At 34.9% G+C, this 12,094-nt stretch overlaps 1 protein-coding gene across 1 annotated transcript; it reads right to left on the reverse strand.

Annotated features, from left to right (window-relative positions):
- Nucleotides 1–428: 428 nt before the first annotated feature.
- On the reverse strand, nt 429–11,156 carry LOC101243628 (lysine--tRNA ligase, chloroplastic/mitochondrial). Its single transcript, XM_004228560.5, has 14 exons — nt 10,779–11,156; nt 9,392–9,610; nt 8,656–8,767; nt 7,154–7,262; nt 6,405–6,462; nt 5,813–5,881; nt 4,438–4,545; nt 4,049–4,141; nt 3,808–3,912; nt 2,822–3,028; nt 2,586–2,680; nt 1,651–1,741; nt 971–1,150; nt 429–842 (listed from the first exon to the last, which is right to left on the reverse strand). The coding sequence occupies exons 1-14, from the start codon at nt 10,992–10,994 to the stop codon at nt 750–752; spliced, it is 1,755 nt and encodes a 584-aa protein (XP_004228608.1). The 5' UTR covers nt 10,995–11,156; the 3' UTR covers nt 429–749.
- Nucleotides 11,157–12,094: the final 938 nt, after the last annotated feature.

The following is a 12,094-nucleotide window of genomic DNA, read 5'->3' on the forward strand; positions in this document are numbered from 1 at the left end:
ATTATATCGTATACGATCTAATATTTTCTCTCAAATATTTCTTCAACCTATCTCTCACGCCTCCTCACTATGGAGCTACACATGCCCTAGTATCAAACAAATAGTATTACTTTGTTCGTTATTATTATTAGAAATAACGGTCCAACACAAACAGATCCTGATTATCAGTTGTTCCTTTTTCCTATTTAAACTATTTGTATATATAACATTGAAACACACCTAGTTGAATAGATACACAAGATAATTGACCTAGTTAGATTCAAGGTGTGTTTTAAAACGATAATAGTTCATGTAAGAAAAGAATACATGTAATACTTGGGGTATAAAACTCGAGAAAAAGTAAAGTTCAGATGTATTTTTTACCATTATTATTTTCTTACAAGGTGCAAACCAACACACTCAAAACTCAAAAAAAAATATAAAAGGAATCAATGAATAGCATTAGCTATAGTTTTTTTCTTCAATTAGATATGATGTATCTTTTACAAGAATCTATCAAAGCTAAATAAATAAAACCAACAAGTGTTTTGTGTTCAACACTTATCAAGTTACAATTGACAATGTCCAGTTATTAGAACTGCAAGAATCACAAAAATGATGTGAAAAACACTTGTATATATTTCGCGTAAAAAAAAAAGGATCTATTATTGATGTTTTTTGCTCAAACTCGAATTTCTCAGGTAATAAAGACGACAATCCTGGCACAAAATTGGCGAAATTGTGTGTAATAAGCAACTCGTCATGAAGCGTTATTGTTGAATCTTTAGGACTGGGAAAGCAATAACATCGCGGATGCTAGGTGAGTCTGTTAACAGCATTACTAGCCTATCGATGCCAAGTCCCTGAAAAATGAATGTGACAACATGGTGTAATGATCAGAATCTACTTCTTGTGAATCGTCAAGTTTTCATTGGTTTCGTAAAAGTATGCACTTGAGAAAGAAAAACAAATCGCCATTGCATCAACATACCATTCCAGAAGCTGGAGGCATTCCGTATTCCAAAGCTGTAAGGAAATCTTCGTCAAGAGTTACTTCATACGAGTCATCATCATCATCGTTGTTCTCTTGTTCCTTGGCACCAGCCTTACTTAAACCTGATGCTGCTTTTTTCTCATTATGCTGCCTCACTTGCTCTTCCAAGCGTCTCCTCTGCAGTAAGTTTAAACGCGACAATTAATTTTTGTTCTCTATATATAGCACCCAGACTAACAAAGAATTCACTAATTATATCGTGCATAAAACTTCTAATTCATAAAAGCATTGGTCCTGCAGATAGCTCAAACAGGCGTAGGAGGTTGATATACTATTAACAACATTTCTACGCTGCAAAACCATATGCTTAGAACAGCTGGAATTTCTTTCAGAGCACCGAGTCTGGGATAGAGTGGATTCCCTCTCCTATTGGTGTATACGACCATAAGCTCTTTCATGATATTCTTATAGAAGTTAGCATCCATCATTTTGATACTACGGTGGCAAGAGATTCTTTTGTTTTTTTTGTGTGTTTGTTTTTTCCCTTGGATATGGTGTACATTATTATTTCACGAGACATTCACTAGATTAGGCAATACCAAAATTCCTCAATGGCGACAGAACAGCAAAATAAACATATGGACGTACATAGTTTCAAGATTTCAACATAAGAATACCTGGTCCAGAGGATCGGTTAATTCTGAGAAGGCATTTGCCATCTCACGACCACAAATGAATAGCTCGAATCTCTCAGTTAAGCCTGAATGTCTGCAAAAAAAACAAATATCACGTAACAAGAAGTGAAAACTACTAAAGCAGTCTACATTTATACAGTAAATGTGTGTAACTTTTTTATCAGGTAAATCACATGACTACTAGACATGACCTCGAAAAAAAATTTCTGCCTATTCTTGATGTATTGGAGATTTCAGCACCAAAACTCAAATATCTGGAAACATCTCAGAGAGCAAAGCAAGTAACTTTTCCTTGTAACAGAAGTAGAAGAGTGAGTGATAATTCAGAAGGTGATCATAGTGTTACAACTTTCATGTAGTAAAGAAAGTGATTAAACACTGATATTTATACAATGCAGTCAGGGACTAGTCATTTAAACCAAAGGAAAATGTAGCAATAACTCGAGAAATGAACATGGTTCGAAACTAACTTTTCATGTACTGTTTCAGATGAAATGTGATTTACTGAATGTTCTTTCTAGAACCACAAAGATGCCAAGAGAGAAGGTAAGTGTGGATTTTAAGGGCAGATAGGTAAATCCTGCGCATCATTCCCTTGCATTTCTGCAAAGAGGTTGTTTCCACATTTGCGAACCTGTGACCTGATCGCCATTTTGGGACTGACCAAAGAAGGAACTAGACAATATTTTGAGAAAAAAAGAGTATCCTCTTTCTTTGCTATATCTTTTGGTTTTCAGTCTTACTTGTTTGAAAATTTACGAATTAGTGAACACATGTTGCTTTAGAAAGATCCTTAATGTTCAACAAAAAGATATCTGAAGAGGACATATGCAGTTAATTTTGTTTCAACATTCAAAGAGACCAAAAAAGTCTTCTAGTTTACTGCTTGTTTGAGAATTCAGTTGAAGATTAAGTACCTTCTATGTGGTTTAGCCAGTGGAGATATTTCAATAGGATAGTCCAAGACAAAAGTCGGTTGTAGAAGCTTTGGTTCTACTACCATCTCAAAGACCTGAAAATGGTTACATCACAAAGCAGTACACGTAAAAGAACCAATTTAACCAATAAGATACACTGGCATGTGGTTAAAAGCTGTTAGTTCTATGTATCTGCAGAAGGGAACAGAAAAAATTCTAAAGAACACTATTCAAACCTCATTAAGCAAATGGCCAACAGAAGAGCATGCTTCAATTGAACTCTTATCCAGATCACAACCAAGAATATCAATTGCTTTACGAGTATGTTCTTTAGCAGCTTTAAGATCGTCCTCGAAGTTTTTAAAATCAATCCCTGTAGCTTCTTTCACAAGATTATGCATTGTTTCCCTCCTCCAAGGTCTTTCCAAGCAGATCTCCACACCCTGCAAGAAAGCATGAAGTTTGATTCCTTCGATTAGAGTTAAGGTGAGAGAAGAAAGAAAATGAAAAACCAAAAGTTGGACCAAAAACCTATTGGTTAAAACTCATTATTCACTAGTTAGCTCAACTCATCATATGTGAAAAATCTGACCATGTTTCAAAATCAGTGCTGAAACATTTAACATATTCCCCAAGAAAAAATATGCAGCACATGAAAAGGCATGAGCTAGGATCACTGGAAAAGATGAAATAAGACGAGATGGTATGCATCAACTCAAGGAAACAGGTCAGGTATCCAAATAGCAACTAAAAATGTTTAGCTGGACATTTTTGGGCCAACATTGTTCAGCCATTCCAAATTATGTTGTTATGATGAGATAACATTTGGTCACGAGACACAAGATGGTTGAATTCGAAGATGCTAGCACCTAAGGAAGCTCCCTGTGAATGGAAATTGAAAAGGTGCCAAACAATATCACATAATGCTATTGAGAAAGATAAAGTTCACATGATTCCTCTTATCGCTCATGGTTCATTCTTGTAGCCAGATTAAGAAATAACTAGGTTGGCTTCTAAGGGAGCTTAAAAGAACAATCAAAGCCAGAAGCTCACAAGTTCAATCAATTTTCAGTATTATGCCTTCAATATAAGAATGGTTGCCACACGTATTCCTGTAAGTGACTAGTATCATGTTTGACAGAGAAGATACATGGAAATGCAAAGAATGATCACCAATTACAAACACTATTGACGAAGATTATCCAGAGGAAAGGGTACTTACCTGGTAATCAATTTTAAGCTTCCCATTAACTGCAAGGGCACATCGTGTCACAATCTCTTCTGCCATATTCATCATGCTTTCATAGTCAGAGTATGCTTCATACATCTAAAATCAATTTGAAATGATAATTGATCATTTTGCAGGAAATAATTTGGCTAAATGTTCTCCAAATGGATTTGTAAATTTGCTTTGAAGCCTAATAAACTAAATAACGAGAAGTCCTTTGACAAAGAGCTATTACCTCAATGGTGGTGAATTCAGGATTATGACGAGTTGAAATGCCTTCATTGCGGAATATACGGCCAATTTCATAAACTTTTTCGAATCCCCCAACCTACAGTTACACAAGAAATATGATGGACTGTTACAAGAAATATGATGGACTGTTACACAGAAGCAGAAGAAGCACCGCTCTTCTAATAATAGTGAGAGAAAGTACAACAGAAAGTAGGGGTTATCCTTCCCCTTTTTTGGTCCTATGTGCACAAACGCACAGGACTAACCATGGTTCCAGCCGCTATTCAGTCTTTTTACATTTTATCTCCATGAAGAACTTAATAGTTAAAAGCAGTCTCATGTAAATAATTACTTGGAAAAGAAATATAACGTCTAGCTGCAGGAAAAGCTCACCAGCATTCTTTTCAAATGGAGCTCTGTTGCAATTCTCAAATAAAGATCCCTTCCAAGAGAATTATGAAATGTAATGAACGGCCTAGCTTCTGCACCACCAGCTGCTCCCTAGTAAATGAAACTGATTAAACACAATAGACAAAATGTGCTTCTTAGAAACAACAAAAACCCAAATCCTCAACAGGGGAAGGGAAAACATATGGATACGATGAAGTCACGATCACAGTTTTTTGTTTGCATATATCAAGTCTGTCTTCTTTTAATTTTTCTATATTTCCTTCATATAGTCACCCTTAATTGGTCAGCTGGGACGGATATATGGAAGAAGATACGGGTTCATCCAAATCCAATAGCTTTAGCTCAAAAATTGTACAAGTATAATAATATATTTTGCACCCAATATATCAAAATAGAATTCAAAATCAAACCCATAAGATCAAATCTTAGATTAATACGCTCATTATAGGAACATGAGTCATGACCACTAGTAAGGAAGAGATTAGAAGATACAGCTTTCCCGTACTCTTCAGCATGGGTCCCTAAATCTCCAAGTTTAGCTGGCAGCACCAAGGTTCATCATTAAAGCTGAGAACTTGAGAGAAAGAAGTATAATACACACAAACTGATTTTATATGTAACAAGAGATTAGGAGAAGATATTGATCATTCACTGGTCAGTGTCCGGTAACATACTAGCTATGGGGCACGCATTGAATTTATTTGGCAGAATGGACCATGTGTAATACCAGAAAAAATTTGCTAATTTGCACAGGTTTGACTAGGAGAAGTGAAGTTTAGCACGTAGTTCCTCTGAATTTTATGCAGGACAATATGGAAAAGAAATAGGAGGGCATGCGAAGGGATGAAAAACTCTTCTTTACAAACTAGGGGCTTTGCTTTCTATAGATTTTTGGTGCGCCTACAAGATTTTCAGTAATACATATGATCAGGTGCAACATAGAATCACATTTTTGTTTAGATTCTCTACCTTTTGCATGCATGCCACATGTATATGAGACTTCTTCCCAATATTTTAATTCTACAATTATTTTATTGGAAACAGAAGAGATTAATATCGGACTCATCTAACTCCTTCCTTTCAAGGATATTTGTGGGGATTGAAAACCTGTCAGTACCTCTTTCTTGTAACAACCAATACCATTTTAAAAACCTACATTTCTTGAACAAGCGGAGCACCGTTCTGCTGCATCCAGCGCTTGGAGTTTACAAAAGCAAATGTTTTGACACCGGAAGCACATTATACTCTTTCATGGAACAGTAGCTCACATGCTTTATCGAAAAACACTAAAATGGAAAATAGATCACAACTAAATCGGATAACATTTACCCGTACAACTAAAAGGAAATTCACAAACCTGAAGAACAGGTGTTTCAACTTCCAGAAAGCCAAAAGATTCCACTGACTGGCGTATTTCTGATACAATCTACTGAATGAAGGATTAAATCAACATGGAATATAGTGCACATTTTTCATAGGAAAAGAAGAAATATTATGCATTTACAACGTCCATTACTGCCTAAGAAAACAGAAGAAAAAATACCATACTGCTGTCATTTTTAGTTTGGAAGAAAAAATATTTTGATGAATTAATCATGGAATATAGTGCACATTTTTCATAGGAAAAGAAGAAATATTATGCATTTACAACGTCCATTACTGCCTAAGAAAACAGAAGGAAAAATACCATACTGCTGTCATTTTTAGTTTGGAAGAAAAAATATTTTGATGAAGTCTCTAGTCATTTTAGTTTAAAAGGAAAAAATAGAAGAAACTTTGTAGACCAACAATCACAAACTACTAACTCGGTAATACCATACTGCTGAGCAAAGTAATTTACTGAAAGGTTTACAATTCAAGAGGTAACTAAATGATGAGAAGAGAAAGATGGTATTGTACATTTGATGTAACAGTCGGAAAATAAATAAATAAATAAATAGCTAACCTACCTTTGCCCTCTTGCGAAAGGTATCAGCAACCTCAGGATTTGCAATCATGTCTACATACCTATCATAAACAGCAAGGAGAGTGAATTCACCCTGATTTTGGAATACCAGTTATCACAATTTGTTCCATGCTTTATTAATTATTAGCACAAGCCTCAATAAATTTTTCATGCAACAGTATAGAAAATTAGTCATTTGACTGGTTTCCTCCTTGTATGCATCATGAGAAGAAAATCAGAGAAACGTTTGATTTAGAATATATCCTCTCCGGAAACCTGACATTCAAAAATAGTTGAAGATATATGCCAAATGCCCAAAATCTAAGGCAGATTGCGTTTTATTTTATTTTTGCTTTAGCTACTTTAGACGATCAAGTTATGCATGTGGAAGCGAAAATCAGAGCACCAGGGCTTTGATATAGCGATACTAGCCCACGAATAGAGGGGTAGTCCCATAGTTCATCGTGTTTTGAATTGTGTGCTATACAAGCAGAACTGCATCGCAAGAATACGAGGCAAGGAAACCAGTCACATATGCAGGCAACCCCTGTAGAGCAACTTATGAGAGTTGCTTATGTGTGTGTGTTTTCGAGACGGTAACAAATAAGAGTTGCTTATGTACCATCTACCATTCTATGAATTGACCATTCTAGAGAACTCCTAACATAGTTGTGCAGCCACTCCTCGAACAATGAATCAGAACAATGCAACTAGAAGCTTCAACCAAAAACTAGCTCAAGAAATAAAACTCACCGCTGTCGATAGCGCTTGTCTATATCTGTTAAGCCATGATATTTGTCCGGTAATGGAAGCAATGACTTCGTGAGAATTGAGAATGAGTTCACGCATACAGATAGCTCCCCTGGAAAGGAAACAGGAAGAAATACTTCAATGAGAATTTCTTCAAGACAACAGCTCAAACAATAGCACAACCAAAGGAAACAAAGTTGAAAAGAACATGATTTTCGTCTTCGCAAAAACCAATTACTCAAAATCATGCACTTCTGTTTCAGGAGTTCGGAATTATAAACCAAATCAAACTTAAATTGCAAGCATATACAGAACCTGAAGACTGAATTGATGCTTGACTAAAAAGAAGAGATTTTAAAAGTATGCTATGCGAACTAGAGATTTCCATCTTAGGCGTGCATACGATACCACAAGTCCACAACTATCTGAATGCTCATGTATATATCATCTGCTTCCTTAAAAGTGAAAATGAAGAACTAGAAGATAGGATGACATCGATGAGTGAGTAACAAGTGTCTAGCAAACCATACACGTGGAATAAAATACTAACTCTGTCATAAATGTTTGTCATACCTTCAACTCGGCATTTTCCCAAAAATTATTCCACATCTCTTAAACTTTAAAGAAGGATTGATACGTTTAATACCAGAGAGAAAAATCTGATTGCATCCACATTACTCTTCCAGAATCCAGACACAACTTCATCTTCTATTTGTTCTTTTAGAACACAAAAATCAAATATAGCCATATTTTTATCTCCTCTTAATACAATGTCATGTTGAAAGGCATAAACAGATTAGACTGAGTGTACCAAAATACGTATATAATATCTGAAGAAGTCGTGTTTATTCCAAGGGACCTAAATTTGGCATGTTCTTGATGTAGGACAACACTTGATCACATAGATTCTCTCATATATATTAACCTCTAAAGTTGTAAGCAGCCTACTAAGTGGTCCCCAATGCAGCAGGGATTTTATTGTTCTTGTTGTTCTCTTTGTCTAAAGCTCATGTTTATTCAATTTGGTTTGTGTTTTTTCTTCACCCAAGCAACGATAAGATCAAAAGAAGAAAGAAGACAGAAAATCAAAGAAAAATCCTCTCTTGATTGCAACCATAGGGACAGCAAAGGAGATGGTACATAATTCAATTTCTTGCTACAGATATACCCTGATGTGTCCACATGTCTTCAGCATGTCAAGAAGAAAGCAACATCTTTTTAACTGTGTTGCAAGCTCTAGTTAGGATCTTAAAACTTTCAGCAGATAGACCCAAACTGACAATAAGATGAAACGGAAGAGGAGGAAGAGGATTTAAATACTTCACAAGACTACCTAAGGCAAAAAAAATGCACAAATGTCTTTATGAACAAATCTGTGATAGGTTAAAATTACTTCCAAGTTCAACGATCTAAACTGTTGAATACAGATGTAAGTAAGCTTATGCATAAAAGAAATAAGATTGGATGTCAAAGTAGAACTAGGATTGGTACAGACACAAACTTACCTTTCTCTGTGCGCTTAATTGAACCATTTGCGCCCAATATATCACCAATATCAACAAGAGTCTTCAATTGGTCAAACTGATCACTTAGAAGCCTTTCCTTCTCACAATAAAGCTAAAACCAACAATAACTTATTTCAATAGAGTGCAACATTTGTCTATTCAAAAATTGCTAAATGAAAAGGTTAAAGGTAAAAGGTTGCTTGTCCAGAAACACAAGAAAATCTATTATAACAGGTTCTAGGGATATATCTCAGAGAGGATCCTAACTTGCAAATCACTAAATTATCAACTGAACCTAAAAGTTCAAGAAATTGCAATCCCAGTTTCTTCCTCACATAATTGCTTAGAGCTAGATAAGAAACACATGAAATGTGCTGAAGTACATATTAAAAGGAATATGCAGTTGAAACTTCGCATAGCAAATAGAGGATAGGCACTATCTATATCCAGTCCTAGATAGAGCCTATCTAGTAAAAAATTGCCAGTATCATCAAACATATAACTAGATGTCTCAAAAACTGTATTTTATGGTAAAGCAGCACTACAGCTATCGCAGCTAACAGACAGCGAGCAATGTAAAACACAACAACATACACAATGTAAGCTCACAAGGTGGGAATCTGGGAGGGTAGAATGTATCCAAACCTTACCCCTACCTCATGGAGGTGGAGAGGTTGTCTCCGAATAAAACACCCAAAGCAAAAAACAGTAAGTAGATTATAGCAAATATAAAAACCTGAATCATGCCAGAATCATCTCTCAAAGTTAAAAAAGCAAGCTTTCCAAAAGCTCTGCGTGCCACTATTCTTCCTGATATAGAAACATAATCATTTTCGCTCTTTGATTCTTCACCATTTCCCAGATTCTTATAAATTTCTTGCAGTTGACTGGCACTGTGAGTTCGATCCCACTTGTAAGCATAGGGTTCCAAGCCATTGCTTCTCAATTCTTCTACCTGTGCGCAAGCAGAACACTTATGCTCTGAAGAGGAAATTGAAAATTTACATTGGACAAGGGATAGATCCAGTAGAACAAGGAAAATGTAAAAATCAAATGTCATATGCTGGTACAGAACTGCCATTAGTGGGGAAGATTACTACAAAATCTTTTTGAATCCTTATTGATCTTTCGGGTGAAACTTCAAAGATAAATTGCATTACTCAAAATGCTTGCCTTCATGTTTTAGGGAACAATATTAAGCTACATTTTACAATCATGTATATAATTATATAATAGCTTTAACCATGTATAAACAGTGTACTTTTTTCATCGGAGGGGGTTCCCTACCTAGCTCCACCCTGATAACAAAGCCTCCGAGTGAATTGATTACCAAGTATTTGATTGTAATCACGCCACTAATCTCAGCGAGCACTACCGTGTATAATTTCCACAACTACTAAAAAGGTCATTGTCAATTTTTACACTGACCGTGGTCACAAAGATACAATTTCACACTCATTACTCATTACTCCCATATTCAACTAAATTCCAGTAGTTTCTACTGCACCTTTTTGTTCTAACAAAAGGATATGAGCTTTAACATTGAGCATCATATGAAAATGCAATCTTTACCCTAACTACTCCCATATTCAACTAAATTCCAGTAGTTTCTGCTGCACCTTTATCTTCTAACAAAAGGGTATGAATTTCACCATTCACCATTATATAAAGATGCAATCTTTACACTAACTACTCCCATATTCAACTAAATTCCAGTATTTTCTACTGCACCTTTTCGTTCTAACAAAAGGGTATGAGCTTTAACATTGAGCATTGTATGAAAATGCAATCTTTACACTAACTACTCCCATATTTAACCAAATTCCAGTATTTTCTGCTGCACCTTTTTGTTCTAACAGAAGGGCATGAGCTCCACCATTCACCATTGTATAAAAATGCAATCTTTACACCAACTACTCACATATTCAACTAAATTCCAGTATTTTCTACTACACCTTGTTGTTCTAACAAAAGGGTATGAGCTTTAACACTCAGCATTGCATAAAAACTCAATCTTTACACTAACTACACCAAATTCAACTAAATTTAACCCAAACATTCACAATCAGAATTTTTTCAAGAAACCAATATCTTTCACAAGTAAACTAATCAAGTAAAGTTACCTTCTTGATACGAATAGCACGAATAGCTTCTTTATCAGAAGTGGAAGTAGAGGTGCCGGAAGAGGACCTCCGGTTGCGGCCACCGCCGGCGGCTCTACCGGTGACTTCAGTTGTAGTGGAAGAACAGCAACGAACAATAAAAAAAGAAGAAGAAGAAGGTCTAAATCTGAGAGAAGTAAAGTGGATAAGTTGCTTCAATGGCTGCAGAGCTTCCATTGTTTCTCTCTTTCCCCTTAAACAAACACTATCTACACCCAATTTTTCATCCAATTTCACTATTTAGGCTTTAATTATGTGTCTTTATAGTTTTGGTTTATAAAATTCAAAAATTATTTTATTAATTCTACTTATATATTTTCAAATAATTACTATCTTATCGTTAATTAAAAATTTTTTATCATATATATTAATAAAGATACATATATTTTTGCTACTACAAATACTAATATAGGGAGAAAGTTGAACGAGATGGAGGAAGGCGAGCGAGATGGGAAGGGAGATAGTTATGTATCGCATATATATGTGAATCATGTTATATACATATTAGTTATATGTATTTGTATGTACTTTGTGTTATTCACGATACTAAATACACAGGAGAGTAGTGTGCGAGATTTTTTTATGTATCTTAGATACAAGTGTATCTACTTGGATACAGTATAATTGCAACAAATTACGCTTAATTTTAACTCGTGTATTTTGAGATACATATATTTAGAAACATTAAAATTTTGTAAGATTCGTAATACTGTAAATTAGAGTGTATATAAGTAATTAGTTCATAAACTAGTGATTTTTTTGTTAAACCTACATTTGTACCATATTTACTTGGTCATATATATATGTATTTGTCGCACTCAAATAGATGTATCTCAAATAGAAATTTGTTCCAAATATATTGTGTCCAAGATTGTTTGTATGTATCTCAGACACAACGACTCCCTTACAGCCTTACTCACTTGTGTATATCTCTATTTTAAAATGTTTATAGTATTTCTATTTTAAAATGTCTCTAGTGTGATTCGTATGTATTTGAAATACACTAATACTCTCTCGCGCCTCTAGCTCTTCTCTCGCTGGCTTCTTTATCTCTGTATATGTACTTTGAGAATGTATATGTCTATTTGGTATCAAAGATACATGCATTTGACTTAAAGTATGAAAGAATAGTGTATCTGACTTAATATCTAGTACGAAATTATTACTTAGTAAGACGATATGTAATTATTTCAAAGTTATTGAGTGGATTATTATTTATGGAAAATGTGTGTATAATTGGGTAGCCTTTCCATTTCATTTTAGCTAAAAACTTAAAA

This window comes from Solanum lycopersicum, chromosome 1, assembly GCF_036512215.1.
Source record: "Solanum lycopersicum chromosome 1, SLM_r2.1".
NCBI classification, from domain to species: Eukaryota; Viridiplantae; Streptophyta; class Magnoliopsida; order Solanales; family Solanaceae; genus Solanum; species Solanum lycopersicum.